This window comes from Stegostoma tigrinum, chromosome 6, assembly GCF_030684315.1.
Source record: "Stegostoma tigrinum isolate sSteTig4 chromosome 6, sSteTig4.hap1, whole genome shotgun sequence".
NCBI classification, from domain to species: domain Eukaryota; kingdom Metazoa; phylum Chordata; class Chondrichthyes; order Orectolobiformes; family Stegostomatidae; genus Stegostoma; species Stegostoma tigrinum.
In genome coordinates this window covers 55502432-55524599 of record NC_081359.1, presented here as the reverse complement: position 1 = coordinate 55524599, position 22168 = coordinate 55502432, and the positions used below count along the sequence as shown (strand labels likewise).

General features: G+C 40.2%; 1 protein-coding gene and 1 long non-coding RNA gene across 2 annotated transcripts; one reads left to right on the top strand and one right to left on the bottom strand.

Annotated features, from left to right (window-relative positions):
• Positions 1-48: 48 nt before the first annotated feature.
• LOC125453486 (protein FAM181B) lies at positions 49-2881 on the bottom strand. Its single transcript, XM_048533164.2, has one exon. It carries the CDS (start codon positions 2255-2257, stop codon positions 1178-1180), a length of 1080 nt encoding a protein of 359 aa, XP_048389121.2. The 5' UTR covers positions 2258-2881; the 3' UTR covers positions 49-1177.
• LOC125453487 (uncharacterized) lies at positions 640-21801 on the top strand. Its single transcript, XR_007247774.2, has 3 exons — positions 640-975; positions 16641-16761; positions 21254-21801. It is a non-coding gene; the product is annotated as an uncharacterized LOC125453487 (long non-coding RNA).
• The last annotated feature ends 367 nt before the right edge of the window (positions 21802-22168 follow it).

Here is a 22168-nt window from a genome sequence, read left to right as displayed (position 1 = left end):
CCCCCACCTTTGGGGAAAAGAAAACAAACTTCAAACCAGACCAGATGATTCCGAAAATAAAGACCAGCTTTATTTTGTCTGTTGACCTTTCGCTCGAGACGTAGCTGGAATTAGTACCTTTCGCGCGATATAACACAGACGAGGGGTTTCTAAAAAAACAGGACACTAAAACCAAATCACAGCAGGTACTAGGACAAGATGAATATCCTGGTGAACAATTCTTGACAGAGTTGTTTGTCTCTTTGGGGACTGAACAAAGATAACATCGGCAACTAATATTGTTGTCAGCAGGGTGCCAGGAATTCAGATTTATAAAATGGAAACCGAGACATAGACCAAACAAAACACTGACGGTTAATGCGGATGTTTGACATTAACACAGTCGGCTTTTCATAACTATACAAAATAAAATCTAGAAACGTTTATTTGTTCCAAAACCAAATGCAATTATGGTTCAATGTTAACCGTGTCGTACTTCCTTAGTATCCATTAAGCTAACTCAGCAGGTTGTGTTTAGCTTCCCGATGTTTTGGTGTACACGTTCAAAATTATATGGTTTTTTAAACAGATGTTTTGACTACAATATACCTTATTATTATGTTTGTGTACTGGCAGTGCGGGACTTGTCGTCCGTTGTCACGTACAGAACTGTTCGCCGAATCAATACAGATTTACTCAAATCTTTCAATTCACAAAGTGCAATTGCATCTGAACACCGTTTGAAAGACAGCGCCAAACTTGAAGTAAAGGATTATTTTTCTTTTCGACTTTCATGCAACGTTGGAAGTTGAAAGGGCCCTTTTTGCACTTCAGCACAAGCTTCATACCCCATTACAGCACGCCTGCTTATACTTTACAAGATTTCATGGTCAAAACTGATATAGAATCATGACCAGCCATTATATTTGCCCTAAAAGAATGTTAGCAACCAGGATACTCGCTTTCAGCTGGTCCCCTCGGTGTAAAACACAGCGGGTAAGTGTCATCTTCGTCGAAAGTGAATTGTGCCTTAATTATAAAGTCAGGTATAGCTCGAGTGAATGCACATTGCGGATTCTTGTTGGAAAGGGCCTTTTACCATCTCTCTACCTGAACAGTTCACCTGTAATACTGGTCAAATACAACGGAGCCCAGTTCAAGAGTCTTTGCGTGGTTCAGTAGTGACTCGAAAAGGGAATTAGAGAGTCGGGAAGTTTTGTCTGCTGCAGTTGTATCCCGGGCTATATTCATACGGGACCTGTGGGAGTGAACATTCCGGGAAAAACTGCGGGAAGCTGGCTAAACTGACGGGAGACTCCTCCAGGGGTGAAGAGTTTGCGGCCTGGTTGCTGGGATATAACGGTGTCTGTACGGGCAGTGTCCGGGCCGCTTCGGTAACGGCGAGGTTGCAGCCGTTTGTGGGGCTCTTCTTGGTGGCACTGCAAGGGAGCCAGGGCTCCGGGAAGTGGGGGAAGCTGCCGCCCAGGCCGCGGTACGAATCGTACGAGGCGAGCTCGCAGTTGCCTTCCTGCTGGATCCGCAGAGCCGAGCCCAGGAAGGGCTCCTGCCCGGAGATCATGTTGCTGTAATCCGGCCCGAGCAGTTCGAAGAACTCGGCAGCCTCGGGGTTACCCCTCTCCAGGTCCTTAAGGGACATACCGGAGGTCGAGGTGATCTTCACGTTGGCCGGCTCGGTGAAGAAAGACGGCGGCAAGTTACGGTTCCTCAGCGGGATCTTCCTGCTGCTCCCGGCCGCCGCCGCCGCCACCAGGGCCCGGTCACCGGCCGCCGATCGCCGGAGATCCCGGACCGAGTCAAAGAGGGCCGCCAGGGACTTGCTTTGGAGGCTTGACTGCGAGCCGTCCTTCTTTGGCGGCGGCTTGCACTGGAAATGGCCTGTGCTGGTGCTGCCGCCGCTAGACGAGGAGGAGGAAGGTGGAGACACTTGTCTCTTATTGCCTGCCTCTTGGCCGGCTCCTGCACCAGTGCCGCCGCCGGAGATCATCCCGGTGCACCTCTTAATCTGTTTCTGCAAATACTTTCTGTGGTTGACTTTCCGCTTGGATTTGACGGGTTTGTCTAAAGCTAGCTTGATGTTGCTGGAGGCTGAGTCGATGAAGTTTAGGAGGGCGCTGGTGGTTTCCTTCAGCTCCCCGGAGCTCCCCATCTCACCCAGCAGGGCCCCGCTGTAAGCACTCTCCACCTCGTACTCCACCGAGGAACCGGGGAAGCAGAAATGGATGAAGTGAGGATTCATGATGGCAGCCTGCACAGCCATCTCCCGCGCCCTTTGGCTCCCGGTGTTAGCAGTGGCCCAGTCGTTCTCGCCGCTAGGTTTCCTGGCTCATCCTCCCGGAAGCGCTCCGGGAAAGTGCTCCAATGTGAGCATGCACTCGTTCCCACTTCAGCCCGAGGCCCGGAGAGGCAAAAGCACAGGCAAATCTTTGGGAAACCGCAGCGCTCTCTCCAGCTTCAATCCAGCCCGCCGTTCACTCGCTTAAGGATGGCTCCAAAGAAGCTGGGCAATACATCATCGCATGGCTTCAGCCGTCCCCGCCCCAACCCTGTGAACAGTGTTTTAATGAATGTGCTTCGCTATAGGCTCCGGCTGCAAAGAATATCCGTTTCCCGTCACTCGAATCAGTGAGTCAAAAGCGACTCAGATCCTATTATAGAGCTGTGAATTCATTAAATCGTACAGCTTAAGGAGGTTGGACACGGTTTGAAGAAGCACTTCATTACTTCGGTATAAAGTTCAGCACAACCAAACTTCAGCCTCGAGAGCAAAGAATATAAAACGGCCCTCGTCGAAATAGATTGGCTTTATATGTACAATATTAATTTTGGATGCCCTGTATTCTAAATTACTCTTCAATGCTTTAAGGCGGTGTTGGGACTTGATAATCTATGAAGATTTCAATATTTTGTCAGTCTATCTTGAATCACTCCCCCTCACTATACTTTCTTGAAATTCACCCAGTACATACCTTATCTCATAAATTCTCCCAAACTACAATAGTTGGGTGTGTGTTCAGTTCCAAACAAACTTCTAAAACCGCAGCACAACCTTGACGCAATTGAGAACAAATTTCTATTCTTTGAAAGTATCTTAACGGTGCCAAATGTGTTTAATGATTATGTTAACGAATAATTATTGTAAACCAGATCATAATGTGGCAAAAGAGGAACTCGTAAAGTACATTTAAAATAACCTCCTCTCCCATTTGGTATACAGTGCAGAGTTCAGGAGAAGGAGTTTTATTATTGTCATGGACCACTTTAAATAAATTCCAGCAAACAGTATTCCGGGGAGTAAGAACATTCGATTCCAAGTTTGTCAGAAAGGCTTGGCCTATAATCGAGACCGTGTCAAGTGGTGGCTTCTTGCACGCTGTTACCTTCAGCAGGTGCTACTGTGTTGCAGATTGGAAGTCTGCATACCTGGTATTTCTTAAGAGTCGATTCCTTAGCTGCAGGCTCAAAATACACATTCCCATATCAGTGGGAATTTTTCCCAGCTTGACAAGTATTATGGTTAGCCTTTGACGTACAACCGTAAGGGTTTAAATAGAGTCTATTCTTCCCTCGTCTGAAAGGACGCTTTGTGCCAAGGATTCATTAAAACTCACCACACAGCTTCGTAAATGGTGCTAAATAATGAACAGTCGATTTAACTGAAAAAGCTTCTGGAGCTACTAAATTAAAGGAAATGTCCAGTTCGAGCTCAATCTGGCAGAAAGAAATTCGACCTTGAACGTTTTCTTTTTTAGTTTAATTTTCAACTTATACGAAATACTGTAAAAGATGGAAAATGCCGCAATGGCATACCATGTGTTCGATGTTAAAGTGCCGTTACTGTCGTTTTTAATGCTCATTTTCTGTTGGGTATTGGGCGGAATCTTGTAAATGTGATCTAATCACCCGACGGGTATGACATACCCAGTGGACACTCTAGGATGATAACATTATGTAAACAGCTCTATTTTGGAGAAAGCAGCGATTTGTTTTTCCCAAGAGTTTGGGTATCCTTGCCAGCACATTGGCAAGGTGATGTACTGAATCACTCACTGTTGGAGAAAGTGGAGCATTTAAAGGAAAACTGCAACCAGCATAAACTTCCTTTCTCATGTAAATAGTAGCGAGAAAAAGGACAGTGAAACTGATAGCACTGATCTAATTATCTCACCCAATACAGCGAAGCTGCTGAAAGAGCCTCACAGAAAGGCTGACCTTCGAACACAAAAACCGCGAGAGAAAACAATAAGAACCTTAGCAACAGTATACAACGCGCTTCTTTTCCGTACAAAGAACGATTTTATGAGCAATTTTTAGGATCCTGTTTACATCGACGACCTTTTTTAGAATATGTTACTTACTATGACAAGGCTGGCTAAAATATAACCATCGATTTTAAATCGATCAATATTCAATATTAATTTGTTAAACTAAATGTTAACATTTAACATAATCAATATATTTAGGTGTGGATTATCAAGGGGTTTTTCTCTGCCAACAGTAATAAATAAATAGCTTCAGGGAAACTGTTGGAAGTACCAGTCGAGAGTTTAGCCCATGTTTCGAATATTTATTTAACCGCAGTGTAAATAAATTCTTTCTCTATTTTGTTGACTATGTCCTCACCAGTTTCTGGTGTCTTCGTGGTTTCCCATCAATTTGGTCCAGGGAAAGTGACATCATCAGAGAAATATCTGACATTTTGGCTGTTTTTAAATTCAAAGTACACTCTATTGTCTGGGAGGGCCAGAGGTGACTGACACTTTTCGACAACTGCCAAATGCTACATGACGCTTCAAGTTTTCCAATTTTGAAAAACGCGCTATTAAGCAAGTAGCGACATCATTTAAGGACATAGGCATCTTTTATACTTGCCCGACAGGTACAAGGTTTAAACCACCTCCTCCTTTATTAGTATCAATCGTTATCAACCCAAGCCACCCCTTCCAGCCACATACATTTTATTAAGCAAACTGAATATTTTAGGTTATAGTGTGCAGCCTGGTCATCTACCCGCTTTGTGACAGTGTTAAATTGGTCAATATTAAAATGCTTAGGACATAACTGATCCTGAGAGGTTGCTATTAATGAGGGAATCGACTTTCCAAAAACATTGATTTGAGCTAAACTGTAAAATAGTCAACCTAATGTTATGATCTGATGGTGTAAAGTTTATTTAACTACTTTGTATGACCTTTGGTGCAAATTGATATTTTTAGGGAAGATTATTGTGCAGAAATTTAGATTGTGTTGTTGAAGTAAAATTTACAGAATTCCAGAAAACATAGAGAGCAAAAATATTGTTTTATTGAACAGTTGACATGGTCAAGTACATGGGCATTGGTTAAGGAGAGCAAAACGTTCACCTGATATATTTAGAGAATACGTGTGAAGAAGCCGTCAAACTAAGCATGGAAATGGACATTGATCAATGATCAGCTGTTGACTCTAAAACAGAGTACTTCATTGACCCTAAAGATCACACGGAGTTTATGGTGTGACTTGAGAAAAAGTAAAATACATTCTTGAATTTGTAAAGCTTCAGCTCAAAGTACACATAGACTTTAAAAAGTCCAAAATTACACGGGTCAGGCCAGGGTCACCACCGGAAGAGTGTACAATATTTGCATGAATGAAGAGGATGGAAACACTATTTTGAAGCAAAAGTTTCGTGCCCATGAGCTTAATTTTACACCCAGACACCAGACAAGATTCTCCAATTTATTACACTTCCAAGCTACATATCCCAAATACTCAAGTTCTGGAATGAGGCGGAATAATTATTTCCCCTTCCTTCATCACTCAGTTGGTCACAATAGGGTTATTTTTAAAATGGTTCCTGCTCCTCTGAAGTGGCTTGAGCTGCTGTGTTCATCCAGCTCTACACCTTGTTATCCCTTTCCTTAGGATGCTTTCTTACATGCCCAAATTAACTTACAATTTAAATTTACTGTTCAACCAGGTTTCCTTGAAGTAACAAAAAATAACGAGTTTTATTAATTACTAAATGCAAGAAGAAATACTAACACAAAGCACTAAATGTGGGTTAGAAATCACAGGTAATTCCGAAGTGATCAAGGCGAAAAAGAAGGTTATACTGATTTGTCTCAGAATTGTTTGTGAAGAGCGAACAGCTGAACATGGCAATTTAAGTGGAGGTTTCAGGTAGAATTGACATTGATAGTTGAACGTGATCCTTCGTTTTGCAGACTTGTTTGAGATTCAGTAGCTTTGATTCCCTTTGACGAGGAATGAAATCCAGCATTCAGGATGAGAGAGGGAATATGTCACTTTCTTGTCCTTTTTCCTTCTTTCTGGTTGTTAGCTAGTTGACTTCCAGCACTGAGGGAGATAGTAGTTCCTTTACCTTGTGACCAAGTGGCCAGAGGATATTTCACTGACTGTGACCTTCACAGCATACTCACACCCAAACCTAAACTGGTACACGTTAGAACTTTCAGCACCACTGGCATGTTCCAAAAGAGTTGAAACTGGCTTTTTCTCAATTTCTTGTGAATTCTTTGAATAAAAAGAGAGAGCTCAGAAGAGCCAGGAGGAGACATGAGAAGTTGTTGATGGATAGGATCAGGGTAAACCCTAAGGCTTTCTATAGGTATTTAAGGAATAAAAGAATGACGAAAGTAAGATTAGGGCCAATTAAGGATAGTAGTGATAAGTTGTATGTGGAGTCAGAGGAGATAGGGGAAGCATTAAATGAATATTTTTCAACAGTATTCACTCTAGAAAACGACAATGTTGTCGAGGAGAATACTGAGATACAGGCTACTAGACTAGGTGGGATTGAGGTTCACAAGGAAGAGGTATTAGAAATCCTACAGAGGGTGAAGATAGATAAGTCCTCTGGGCCGGATGGCATTTATCCTAGGATCCTCTGGGAAGCCAGGGAGGAGATTGCCGAGCCTTTGGCATTGATCTTTAACTCACCTTTGTCCACAGGAATGACGACTGGAGACTGGAGGAGAGCAAATGTGGTTCCCCTGTTCAAGAAGGGGAGTAGAGACAACCCTGGTAATTATAGACCAGTGAGCCTTACCTCAGTTGTTGGTAAAGTGTTGGAAAAGGTTATAAGGGATAGGATTTACAATCATCTAGAAAAGAATAAACTGATTAGGGATAGTCAGCATGGTTTTGCGAAGGTAAGGTCGTGCCTCACGAACCTTATTGAGTTCTTTGAGAAGGTGACCAAACAGGTAGATGTGGTGTATATGGATTTCAGCAAGGCGTTCGATAAGGTTCCTCACAGTAGGCTATTGTACAAAATGCGGAGGAATGGAATTGTGGGAGATATAGCAGTTTGGATCAGAAATTGGCTTGCTGAAAGAAGACAGAGAGTGGTAGTTGATGGGAATTGTTCATCCTGGAGACCAGTTACTAGTGGTGTACCGCAAGGGTCGGTGTTGGGTCCACTGCTGTTTGTCATTTTTATAAATGACCTGGATGAGGGCGTAGAAGGATGGGTTAGTAAATTTGCAGATGACGCTAAGGTCGGTGGAGTTGTGGATAGTGACGAAGGATGCTGTAGGTTGCAGAGAGACATAGATAAGCTGCAGAGCTGGGCTGAGAGGTGGCAAATGGAGTTTAATGCAGACAATTGTGAGGTGATGCACTTTGGTAGGAATAACCAGAAGGCAAAGTACTGAGCTAATGGTAAGATTCTTAGTAGTGTAGATGAGCAGAGAGATCTCGGTATCCATGTACACAGATCCTTGAAAGTTGCCACCCAGGTTGACAGGGCTGTTAAGAAGGCATACAGTGTTTTAGCTTTTATTAATAGAGGGATCGCGTTCTGGAACCAAGAGGTTATGGTGAAGCTGTACAAAACTCTGGTGCGGCCGCACTTGGAGTATTGCGTACAGTTCTGGTCACCGCATTATAAGAAGGATGTGGAAGCTTTGGAAAGGGTGCAGAGGAGATTTACTAGGATGTTGCCTGGTCTGGAGGGAAGGTCTTACGAGGAAAGGCTGAGGGACTTGAGGCTGTTTTCATTAGAGAGAAGAAGGTTGAGAGGTGACTTAATTGAAACATATGAAATAATCAGAGGGTTAGATAGGGTGGATAGGGAGAGCCTTTTACCTAGGATGGTGACGGCGAGCATGAGGGGGTATAGCTTTAAATTGAGGGGTGATAGATATAGGACAGATGTCAGAGGTAGTTTCTTTACTCAGAGAGTCATAAGGGAATGGAACGCTTTGCCTGCAACAGTAGTAGGTTCGCCAACTTTAGGTAAATTTAAGTCGTCATTGGATAAGCATATGGACGTACATGGAATAGTGTAGGTTAGATGGGCTTCTGATCGGTATGACAGGTCGGCACAACATCGAGGGCCGAAGGGCCTGTACTGTGCTGTAATGTGCTATGTTCTATGTAAAAATGCATAAAACATATCTGCAGTTTTTGGGGCAAAATTCCAATGGGAATGACTTGCTAATGAGCAAGGGGCTGTCATCCCCACTTTTGCAGTCACAAGAATCACAGTCCAGTTAGTTTTGAGTTAGTCTCTCTCCGTCACCCCCGCCCCACCAACTCAACCTCTGAAGGGCTCTTGTATGAAGCTCCCTTCACATCCACAAGTGAGGTATTTTGTTGGTCTCTCTCTTCACACAGCTGCTTAATTTACATTCACGGCTGCTTTGGCTGTATCAACCTCTTTTCACAAGATATGTTTTGGGATTTTAAGTTGAAAATGCCCACAGTAATTTAGTACTCAGATCCATGGTCATGACATTATCGGAAACTCCAAATGTGGGTGTGGCAGCGATGATGGTGGTCCCAGATTTCCTTCACAGGTGACAGTAAATAAAATAAATCAAATCAGGTAAGTAAAACAAATCAAATGGGCTGATCCAATAACATTATGAGCTTAAACAAAAAAATATTGAAATGAGATGGGGTGAAATCTGTGCAGCACTTGCCGAACGCATTTGTGCAGCCAAACATCACTTAGTATGCTGAAACACCAGTGATAAAAGGAATATCAGAACTGTGATTTTCAGTTTATGACATCATCATGGTCAATATTTTCTTTGTGATTGGGCACTTAAGAACTCCCAGAAGATAGATAAAACCTATGCACAATGCTCAAGCTATTACCACACCACCCCCCACCATGTTCCAAAAGCAAATGCCTAAAAATCAACACTACCCCTGCAGAAGTAAACCTGAAACACAGGTTACCTGCTGCGTAGTACCCTTCATGAAACCAGAGTGCTGGCAATAACCCCTAGAAACCTAACCTATTGCACACAGCATCCTTTCTGAAATTCATCAGAATAGCAGTCACCAAAACCTAAATATCATGATCAAGAGCATTCCCAACATGTCTCTAGTGGTCCATTTGTCAGGAAATTATGCCACAGTTATAAAATTTTGGATGTATTTTGACAGCTGCAGTCAAGTCTACAAGCAAGATGCTATAGGGCAGTTAATTCTGTACAATGTTTCCATAAAGAATAGCTAGCTCATTTTCAGATGTTTTACATCCATGTTCTTCAAGTTAGTGAGGGTTATTCATTCAAATGTAAGTTCTATTTCTGATTCAAACCATTAGGCCATAGGAAAGTTACAGCACAGAGAATGAGACCATTTCACTTCATCATGCCTATGTCAGCTGGATAAATTAGCTACCCATTCTCATCCCACTTACCACTTGGTTCATACCCTTGAAAGTTCCAGCACTTCAGATGCAGATCCAGGTTTCTTTTAAATGAATTGAGAGTTTCTTCCTCAACCACCAAACTGGGCAGAAAATTCCAGATACTCACTGCCCTCTAGGTGAGAAAAGCTTCTTATGTGTCCTCTAATCTTTCTACCTATCACCTTAGGTCCTACCATCTAGTAATTGACCTCTGTTCTTGGGGAACTGGATCCCTGTACACTGAATCCAAGTCCCTCCTTAGTTTGTAGTCCTCAAGTTGGTGATACTTCAGGTTCCGCTGTTCTCAATGAAACGACCTTTGCCTAGATAAGTCCTTGATTAGTATGGGGATCAAGGCTTACAGGAGAAGACAGTAGAATGGTGTGGAGAAACATGTTAGTGGTGAAGCAAACTCAATGGGCTAAATGGCTTAATTCTGCACCAATGTCTTACGGTCCTATGGCTTATCCAATCTTTCCTCATATCTGCCATTTTAATGCCCTGAAAGCATTTTTGTAAATCTCCTCAATACTCTCTCTAGCACAATTATGTCCTTCCTGTGATAGTTGGAACTGCCGATGCTGGAGAATCTGAGACAGCAAGGTGTAGAGCTGGATGAACACAGCAGGCCAAGCAGCATCAGAGGAGCAGGAAAATTGACGTTTGTAGGATCACCATTGCCACAATCATAATACACATATAAAGAAAAACTAAGAATTGAGCAAGTCAGTAGGTACTTTGTCCAAATGGCATCAAGCTTTTTGTTATTGAAGCTGCACCCATCAGGACAAATGGAGAGAATTCTGGCAGATTGCTGACTCATGTTGAGTAGATGTTGGACTGGTACTGGAAAGACATGGGCTGATTAATACATCCCCTATGTCTTATGGTCCTGGGTTCTTAAAATTACATTTGCCTTCTCACTTAAGCCTAATCCTAACCTTGCATGAAGCTATGTGACTCTGTCTGATCATATGATGTATTTTTTTATTACATGCTTTATAACGCCCTAACATTTTTCCAATAACATACATTAAGCTAACTGGCCTATAGTTACTTCTTTTTTTGTCTTCTTACCCTTTGATATGAGTACCTTGCAACAGGTAACAAAGGCTAATCTGAAGACAATAGCAGAAACATTGAAAATAGATTTAAATGTACAAAAGAAGGCTGAAATTGTTGAACAATTGCTTTAGTGTCTGAACTAGAGATAGAATATAGTAGTCCAGATAAAATGCAGGTTGACATAACCTAGAATTCAATTGCACATGAAGTAGTTCGTCTTAGGAACAGACAGCAAAACAAAAAGTTAAAAGAGAAAGTGAATAAAAAAGGAGAAAAGGCAAGGGAGTACAAAAAGCCTTAGTAAGACTTTCAAACAGTATAAGCAAAGGAAAACCGTGAATTGCGAAGAAAGGAAAACAAGAAAAGTATTGGCCAGCTTGTTTGACATCTGTCATAGGGAAAATGTTAGAAACTATTATGAAAGCTGATATAACAGGGCACTTGGGTAAATTCAAGGTAATCAGACAGAGCCAATAGGGTACTGTCAAAGGGAGATCATGTTTAATTAATTTATTGAAGTTCTTTAAAGAACTAATTTGCGCTGTAGATAAAGGGGAAACCAACAAATATATATATATTTAGATTTCTAGACGGCATTTGATAAGCTGCCGTATCAAATGCTATTGTGGAAATTAAAAGCTCATGGTGTGAGAGATAACATAATGGCATGGATAGGAGATCAGTTGGTTAACAGGAATCAGAGAGTAGGAATAAATTGTTCTTTTTCAAGCTCAGAATGTCATCAGTGGTGTGTCACAGGGATCAGTCCTGAGCCCTCAACTCTTCACAGTTTTACAAATGATTTTAATGAAGAGGCTGAAGGTATGGTAGCTAAATTGCTTAATGACATAAAGATAGGTAGGAAAGTAAGTTGCAAAGAGGACAGAAGGGTCCCACAAGTATAAGATAGGCTAGGTAAGTAGGTAAAAATCTGGCAAATGGAGTACAATGTAGTAAATGTGAAATTGTCTATTTTGGCAGAAAGAATAAAAAAATCATTTTCTCAAAACAATGAGAAGTTGTGGAGCTCTAAGATACAGAGAGGCCTGGGTGTCCTAGTCCCTGAATCACAGAAGGTTAGTATATGGATACAGCAAATAATCGGGAAAGCTCATAGAATATGGTTTATGTCAAAGGGAATTCATTGCAGTAGTAGGGAGATTATGCTTAAGTTATACAGGGCTTTGGTGATACTGCATCTGGAGAACTGTGCACAGTTCTGGTGACCATACTTATGGAAGGTTTAATCCACTGGAAGTAGTTCAAAGAAGGTTTACTCAACTAATTTCTGGAATGAATAGACTTAAAAGGAAATGCTAGATAAGCCAGGCCTGGATCCTCTGGATTTTACAACAGTCAGAGGTGACTGAACCATATAAGATCCTGAAGGGACTTGAGTACGTGGATGTTAAAATAATTTTCCTTTTGTGGGAGAATCAAGAAGTAGTTTCATAGTTTAAATATAAAGGGGTGCTCATTTAAAACAGAGATGAGGTAAGATTTTTTTCTCAAAGGGTCGTGAGTCTTTGGAATTCCCTTCCTCAAAAGACAATAAGTGCAGAATCTTTAAATATTTTTTATTGCAGAGGTAGATAGCAGAGCACTTGTAAAACAGAGACAGAATCACCATGAATGTATGAAAGGGAAATCACAAATGTACTGGAATTTTTCAAGGCTGTAACGAGTAGAGTTGATAAGGGCTGGAACGGTGAGGAGAGAGATGCTAGTGATGTGGTTTGTTTAGACTTTCAGAAGGTTTTTATTAACATAAAGCACAAGAGATTAAATTGAAAAATTAAAGCACATAGGATTGGGGTTAGTGTCCTGACATGGTTAAAGAATTGATTGACAGACAGGAAACAATGAGTCGGAATGTATGGGGGATTTCCTGTTTGACACCCAGTGCCTTGTGGGATAATACAGGCATCAGTGCTAGGACCCAGCTATTCACAGTACGCCTTCATGATTTAGATGAAGCAAATAAGCGTAATAGCTCCAAGTAGGCAGATAACACAAAGCTGAGGGGATGGGGGGTGGTGGTGCAGGCAGTGAGCTGTGAGGCTGATGCAAGAATGCCTCAGGGTGATTTGGACAAATTGAGTAAGTGGGCAAATGCATGGTAGATGAAGTATATTGTGGATAAATGTGAAGTTATCCACTTTAATAAATCAGGAAAGCACGTTATTATCTGAATGGTGATAGCTTACAAAGGAGAGAGGTGCTGCAAGACCTGGGTGTCCTTGCACACCAGCCACTGAAAGTAAGCATGCTGATAAAGCAAGCAGTGAGTAACGAAAATGATATGTTGGCCTTCATAGCAGAGGATTTGAGTACAGGAGCAGAGACATCTTCCGTCAATGGTACAGGTCCTTGGTGAGACTACACCTGGTGTATTGAGTGCAGTTCTGGTCTCCTTATTTTAGGAAGGATGTTCTGACTGTGGAGGGAGTGCAGCAAAGGTTTACCAGACTGATTCATGGGTTGACAGGACTGATATATGCAGAGAGACTAAATCAGTTGGTTAGAAAAATGAGGGGATATCTCATCAAAACCTGTAAGCTCCAAACAGGACTAGACAGCTAAATGCAGGAAGGATGTTCTTGATGACCAGCAAGCCCAGAACTATGAATCACAGTCTAAGCATGTGAGCAAGACCATTTAGAACTGAGATGAGGAGAAATTTCTTCACCTAGGGAGTATTGACCCCGTGGCATTCTTTGACATAGAAGGCAGTTGAGGCCATAACATTTAATATAAATGTAGTTAGATATTGTTCTTAGGGCTAAAGTGATCAAAGAGTATAGGGAGAAAGTGAAAACAGGATCCTGAATTGGATGTTCAGCCATCCATGATCATATTGGATGGTGGATCAGGCTCTAAGGGCTGAATGGCCTACCCCACTCTTATTTTCTATGGAGCAATGAGGAAACATTTGAACTTAGAATGTCAATTGAAACTTCAGAAGGTTATTCAAGAAAAAGTAGCCGAGTAAAGCTTGTACTGAATGGGGGAAATATGTTAAAGAATTGTAGATTTTTTAAAGAAAATATCAGGATTTTCTGAATAATCATTGATGTGACTTTAACTAGAGTCTTAAAGATGTGAGGAGAAGCATAATAGTGCATTGAAACTGCAGTGGCATGATTCAGCTGTTTGGCTGGCTGAGACCTTATTTTTCAGCCTGGACAATAGAAAGCATACAACTATGGAAAACCTGGAGTTAAAACTTGAACTAAGTGGTTTACAGAATGTGTTTAAAAGTTGAAACCATATTGACTACATCGTTTCTGATTCTAAATAAGAGAAACAGGATCATTTGAAGTCAGATGTGAAAAGGAGTTGTGCCAGAATTTCGGCTTGATTGACATATTGCCAAGGGACTGTCTGAAAATAACAGCTTCTTAATAAAGTTACTCTGACAGAATCAATTGTGCCATCTTTTAACTGAAGATTTAAAAATACATGAGACAGGAGATTTACTACAATGCAAAACAGAAAGAAAGTAGCAGAATTAGTTTTCATTTGAAAGAGAGATGGATCACCTCCTAGCCGTTAAATACTTTCAATTATATAGGTTACAAATATGATCCTGCCAAAAAGGGGGTGAATAATTTTTGTACTATAAAAAGTAAGTTATTTGTTAAAATAGAACGTCATAAGTTGTTACATTTTGAATAGTGGTTCTCAATGCTCATCACTTTGTTCATGATTTTTCATCTTTGGAGGTAGGTACTCATTTGAGGGATCTCCACTGACCACCGCGGGCACCCATCCAGTCTTAAAATAGTACCTCCCTATCCTTGCACCGGCTTTCCCCAGGCCACTCCCCACCCCATTCTAACATGACCCCACCTCATTCAGAATCTCCACTCCCCACCTCGCTGGGAGTTTCCAGCTATACCCGCACAAACTACTGGACTTAATCTAAGTCCATGTCCAGTTTTGTTTTTTTGTTGCTCCTCTGTATCCAAACAGCAGCCACTACTGCTTTCTGTCAAAATTCCAACTGACATTCCATCCCTGGTGAGAATTGAACAGTTCTCTCACCACAGAATATCCTAGTCCTGCAAAAATGAAATCTTGTGTGGTAAGTTTTTGGAATACCCTTCTATGCTGCTGCCTGAGGTGATGCAGCCCCGTGACATGTACCAAAACTGAAATATAATTTTCTCTCTCAAGTAATAATCTCATAACCATGGTCACATCTTTTATTTTCAAAGTAATGGGAAAGGGGGCACATGTGTGGTCATGTGGAATCACAAAGCAGCAATGTAGACCATTCACTGTTTGCAGAAAAAGGACTTGCAATATCAATCTTGCCCTTAATTACGTGTCTTACTCAAACCTACACAATTGAGGTCTGAAGATATTCGAGAAAGATGTGATTAATTCTGCTGTTGTTTCACAAGATCATTGCCAAACTCTAAACTTCTGAACTTGTTAACTGCAGACAAATCTCACCAGCAATGAAAATCAAAACAACAAAGATTAAAATTAATTTTTTAATTAAGATTTAAAATAAAAAGATTTCAGTATAGTCCAATGCCATATTTCGGTAGCACAATGAACAACCATGAGTGAATTTAAAGGTCAAAATCTAATTAGCTAAATACCCTAAACCGATGACAGTTTACCATTCTGTTCTGTTCTACTCTGTTCAGTATTTTTGCATCCTTTGGAAAGAATCAATCGAATATCCTTTAATCCCTTTGCCCTGTATACTTTGTAAATTAATTTCTCTGAGAAGTCCCCTTATCAGCTGCAGCCCTGTGTTCAGTGTGTCCAAATTGAGTGGCTTCATTAGCTCTTTTGTGAAATGGGTAACTTTAAAGATGTTCCAGTAGCCATCACTTTTTCCAGGCTGCTGTTACCAATGAACACTAAAACCAGTTGCATATTGGTACACATCAGAGAACTGAACTCCACCACTATACCAACTATTTACTACACATTTGGGGAACAACCACACAGAATCTGCGTAGGTGTCCAACATTTTCTAATCTCTGTTTCTGTTTTATCGAGCCAGCATTTTCAAAGTGATCATTCATTGTTTCTTGATTTCAGATTGTAAAGGAAAGCTTTCCAATGCTGCTAGATCTAGTGGCATTTAAATGGTCTTACTTTTCAAAATTAGAACTTTCAGAGGCACAAAAATATTTTTAATTTTGTTGTGGCCTAGGCATTCTATCATAACCAATTATTTTGTCTCCTTCTTAGAAGATAAACTAACACTTGGCAAAGAAATAAAGAGTATGTATAAAGATAAATATTTACACAAAATAAACAGAAACACAACAAAATTTCCACATCTTCATCCTTAACTGTTAGGGCGGCAATTCCTCTTTGTCTGGTGCCAAATGCTATATGCTAGCAGAAGTATGATGTTCCCTTACATTGCATGTTGACTTTTCCCATAGGAGGAATGAATGCTGTTACTTAATGGGTGCAATCACCAGACACAATAGTCGCAAGCTGTGAAAATTCATCAAATGAATGGTGGAAGTAATAAGTGTACAGGATCAATGTCTAGATTATGGAAGTTCAGTATACTATCATAGAAATGTAGAACTAGAGTAGGCCATTCAGCCCAATGAACCTGCCCCACCTTCAATTATTTAACAACTGTTGTCTTTTATTTCTGTGTTTTAAAGACTGTGAACTGAAATCACAGAGAGCTATTCTAAAGCCTGTGTTTTGGCAAGGGTGCTGCAGCTTTGAAAAGTAACTAACCTGAAACCCATGCTTGTTATTTTGAAAGCAATTGTTTGAATAGCAGTAATTGGAGTTTGAGTTACAGATGATTTGGAGCTGAAGGGGAGCACAGATGCTGTTTTTACTGGCAAAAAAGAAATGTCCATCTACTGTGATCAGTTATCAATGACAAATACCTTTTTCTCCTGCCAATATCTGTGTGATTCATTCACAGGTACTGAACAACTTGAAGCTGGGAACAAGATAGAGAGAAGCAAAGGGGAAAGTGTTCAGTTCTTCCCCAGCACAGGAGTGGTCCATCTCTGCAGTCAAAATTCACTGCGAACCTGAAAAAAGTTAGTTTATCTTTCCTGAAACTGATGTTGTAAACTGTGACATTTAACTCATAAGTTAGAAACTTTTTATAAGGGAAACAACTACCTGTGTGTCTTACCAGTAAGTGCAAACTTGGAGAAAGACAATAGGAATACATGCTGACCAGCAGAAAGGTCATAAGGATCATGTCAACAGTACAACCTGAGAACAAAGACAAAGTTCTTTGTTCATCATTAGCTTACATACATATTCTGTTTTCCCTTTCTTGATCCTCCTTTGTTGGGTCCTAAGTTGTTCTTAAGACTCAGGTTTACCATTTTTCCTAGAATTCTTATAAGCCATTTCCTTTGATTAAATGCAATTTTTAACTTTTTTGGTGAAAACCAATTGATTTACTGTTTAATAAAATGTGAGGCTGGATGAACACAGCAGGCCAAGCAGCATCTCAGGAGCACAAAAGCTGACGTTTCGGGCCTAGACCCTTCATCAGAGAGGATGAAGGGTCTAGGCCCGAAACGTCAGCTTTTGTGCTCCTGAGATGCTGCTTGGCCTGCTGTGTTCATCCAGCCTCACATTTTATTATCTTGGAATCTCCAGCATCTGCAGTTCCCATTATCTCTGATTTACTGTTTATTTTGGGTGTCTGTAGCTGAGAGAAATGTATATGTGTTGTAGATTTTATATAATTTCATTAAATGCTAACTATTGCCTGTGTACCATAAATCTGCTAGAAATCTTCCAACCACCGTTGCCAACTTACTCCTTATATCCTTAATGTTTCCTCTTGTTCAGATTTAAGGATGATCAATGTTACATTCAAACATCATATAAAGTTCTATCAATTTATTGTTGCTATTTCCCAAAGGCTCCTTTATGCAAAGTTATTAATTTGTCCTTTCTCATTACACAAAACTGAATCCAAAATAGCTCAATCCTTATTGGGGCAACAAGGTCCAGAGCTGGATGATTACAGCAGGCCAGTGAGCATCAGAGGAGCAAGAAAGCTGACGTTTCGGGTCTGGACTCTTCTTCAGAAAGATCCAGACCTGAAACGTGACCTTTCCTGCTCCTCCTCATCTGGCCTGCTGTGTTCATCCAGTTCTACACCTTGTTGTCTCAGAATCCAGCATCAACAGTTCCTACTATCTCAATCCTTATTGGCTTCTCTACACATTGTTTCAGAAATTCATCTCATACATAGTCCAGGAATTCATCCCCATACAGTCCAAAAGCAAATTGGAATTGCCTATTATTATTATGTTATCCACATTATATACATCTCTAATTTTCTGATGTAAAGCAAGCTCACTATTCGCACAAAGTTTCAGTGCTCTTTAACCAACTCCCACCAATATTTACTTTCCTTTGCTATTTCTTGGCTTGATCCAAACTGATTCTATAACTTAATCAATTGATCCAAAAAATAACGTATTAACACATTGATCACATCCCTTACTAGGAGTACTACATGGCCCCTTTACCTTTTTACCTAATTCTCTTAAATGTAAAATATCCCTAAATATTTAGTTGCTAATCAAGGTCACCCTGATTTCTGTATTGGAAATTAAATTATACTCAGTTTTCTTAAGTGGTGGTTTCAAATGCTGAACTATCTTTTCATAAATGCTACACACATTCTGTAGAGTGCCTTTAATTCAGTGTTTTTCACATTATTCTCCATTTTAATTCTATTTGGTGCAAGCCATTGCTTTGTCTGTCTTCCGCAACAAATGTGAAAAATTGAAGATACATACTGCCATGAGATTCACCTAAAGGCAGAAGGAAGGTTGTACTATGCCATAAAATACAGGGAAGCATGTGATTAATATAGTAATGCCAATATGCCTTTTTGTAATTGAGTACCTGCCTTATTATTCATCTAAAAACCTTTGCTAACTTAATGAGTTAATTAAACTCCTAAGTTTTAGCCATAACCAACATTCCCTCTGATGTGGGATAACAAAGTGTGGGGCTGGATGAACATAGCAGGCCAAGCAGCATCTCAGGAGGACAAAAGCTGACATTTCGGGCCTAGACCCTTCCCTCTGATGTGCATGGTTGTTTATGAACACAGCAGCTCTAATGTTCTGCACACAGTGATTGGCATTCTGACTGTGATTGTGGCATTGACTTCCGATTCTGGAAGTTGCTGCCACATACGGAACTTGGAAATCTGAACAGAAGAAAAAAGAGTTAGAGAGAAAGTTGGCCAAATCCAAATCTTTCCATGTTTCCCTTATTGCTACAAATGATGATTTCTTCCTTGGTATTCCAGTAATAACATCCAGTTGCTCTCCACTTCGGACCAGCAACACTTTCACATCACATTAGAAGCTCATATGTTTTTCTTCTTTAGGTCCATCAAATTCAGCCCCACTTTCAGGAGGCAGCTCGTCCTTTTATCTTTGTAGAACTCTTTAAGTAAGAAAGCTACACTTTGGTTCCATCCTGTTGGCATTTTCTGGTTCATCTTACCATCCACACCATTATACCTGCCCCCCACTGGAACCAGGAGTCCCAATTAAATGAGCTGACCTTTGAATTTTTAACAGGGTCAGTCACCTCCAATTCCAATTGGAATAAGTATTGCCTTGTTTCATTATACTAGCAGACTGGGATCCAAGGAATCTTCAGATATACCAAGAACAGTAATGTTCATTGAACTAAAAGGATTAAACTGAGGGACAACGTTTTCCATTATAAATGGACACTTTAAAGGAGTTGTTGGTCTAAGGATGTTATTCAGTTATTTCTCTTGTATGAAGGTGTTGACCCTGACTTACATGAACAAGTAGGATTTTATTCAGAGATAATGGGAACTGCAGATGCTGGAGAATCCAAGATAATAAAATGTGAGGCTGGATGAACACAGCAGGCCAAGCAGCATTTCAGGAGCACAAAAGCTGACGTTTCGGGCCAACCTGTCTCTGCCTCCCTAACCTGTTCTTCCTCTCACCCATCCCTTCCTCCCACCCCAAGCCGCACCCCCATCTCCCTACTAACCTCATCCCACCTCCTTGACCTGTCCGTCTTCCCTGGACTGACCTATCCCCTCCCTACCTCCCCACCTATACTCTCTTCACCTATCTTCTTTTCTCTCCGTCTTCGGTCCGCCTCCCCCTCTCTCCCTATTTATTCCAGAACCCTCACCCCATCCCCCTCTCTGATGAAGGGTCTAGGCCCGAAACGTCAGCTTTTGTGCTCCTGAGATGCTGCTTGGCCTGCTGTGTTCATCCAGCCTCACATTTTATTATCTAGGATTTTATTCAGGTTAGTTCATAACTGAAATTGTGTTCCAAATGCTTTGGTTTTGTTCAACATAATTCAGTGTTCCATAACATAGCAGCTGTCGCCTGGTGTGTAATGGCACTTCTAATATTATAGCTCACTTGATCCACCACTCAGCATTGATCTAATTAAACGTGTTGCCAATATCTGTCATTTCTTCATGATAGTATTTGGACAATCACCTTTGAATTGTTTAATTTGCCTATTCTGAGGAAAAGTGAAATAATTCCTCGCAATAACCAGACAGCTTTCTCTTCTAATTCCTGTTTAGCTCCCTTAATTTATATATTAGCAAGCACTTTACTTGATCCTTTATGTTTCCTAAACTCTTCAGCTTTCCCTCCATTTAATATTCATTTATTTTGATTTACTTCTTTATATTAACTTGTTTCTCCTTTGTAAACTTTATGTCGTGCTTTTGTCTCGAATTAGTAGACTGTGTAATTAAATATTTTAAAGATTATTTTAAGAAATGATGGACATTAATCTTACTTTTGTTAATGCCAGCAAAACTTTAGTCACAGTAACAAATACATTCATACAGTACCTTTCTCAATGGCTGCCCATTAGACATCTCACAAAAACGGCACACCCCGAGAGATTATGTATTTTTCTTTTCAAGGCTTATTGCATAGACTGTAAGGGTCAATAGATTCCAAGCACATAGGCATTAACATTGGATTTAGGAGCAGGAATATGCCTTAAGTACAATGTCAAGCCCATTGAGGACAGTATGAGAGGTGTGTGGTCTTGATCTTTCATCCTCTCCTTTGGTCCTGTAAACTCATTTAAATAACACAAATTAATATGTCCATTTGCATCTAAAAACATTCCTTAGCATTAAAAAAAACTCATTATCACTCAACATTTGCTGGAAATTCGGCACTTATCTGCAGTCATCCTGCTAGGCTAGCAGAAAAGTAAAAGCTTCTGCTTCCCATTCAACTGCATTTTCACCTAGCAGACATTGAGTTTGGGCCAATTTCAGGATTTAGAATCAATATAACATAATAATATGATGTTATGTACATAATAAAAAAGAGAAAAATAAAAACAACAGCTAAAGATGTAATAACAATGTAGGCTTGCTCTGGGAAGAATTTTTTTGCATTGATTAGAAAGAATAGCAGTCAATAAATCAGTAACTAGACATGTCATTATGCCTTAACTAAGTAAGTTATACACAGTTTCTCTGTCAATTTGATGTGTTTTGTTTTGTTTCAGGATCAGCTTGAAGAGGTCATCTTTTGGATTTTGTATTAATTTCAGTTGTTCAACGTAACACTGGATCAAACTGCTAAAAGCAGAAATTCTTAATCAATAATATCAATAGATAAGAACTGAAAATAGAATACTGTTAAAATCTGTCTATTAGTTCTACCACTTATGAATGCAGTGATTCATGCCTTGTATTGCACTCTAATTTAGAGGGCAATATAGTTTCTAAATTTCACCTCAGATGAGCAGATTTTGCTAGAGTTAACTTTTTTAAAAAGTCAGGAAAAACAATGCCAGAATGCAGCAATATAAAGAAAATCAGATGAGGAAAGAAAACTAGATTGATGATATTCAAGAACAATGAAGTATAATTTTAATAATATGATCAGAAGTGTCCTTTCCTATTTGCTTTTACTGCAATTTTTGGTAATGGATTCTTACACTTTTGTCACTTGTAGTGATTCATTTTTATTTTTGCCTGTTTCTTCATTCATTGTACAATAATTCATGGTTGCTGTTCAAAGTCAGGTTCAAATAATGCTTCACTTTTTAAAATTGCCAAATAAAATGCTAAAACAAGCATTGCATTTTTCTTTAAGGTTTCATTCTAGAACAGTACAATAATGTTCTTCTATTTTTAAACCTTGGAACCAAGCCTGGCTGCTCTGCAAAAGAAAGAATGAATCAGCCCAAACACAACAGTGGTCATGTTTGCCTTTGAAGTCTTCTGTGGCTGTTTGGAAAACTTGGTATTACAGGGGTGGTTTCTTCCAAAAATAGGAGTGGTGAGACCGGGAGCTTCCTTTAAAAGGACCCTTTAAACTGGCAGAAGTCATTAATTAACTAACACATTATTCAGCTGACACTTTAATCAATCAGCTTTCTTATTAGTATTCTGTTGATCCCTTGACCCCGTGTCTC

Excerpts from the sequence above, each read along its gene's own strand:
- LOC125453486 (XM_048533164.2), bottom strand. The coding sequence starts at position 2,257 with ATGGCTGTGCAGGCTGCCATCATGAATCCTCACTTCATCCATTTCTGC.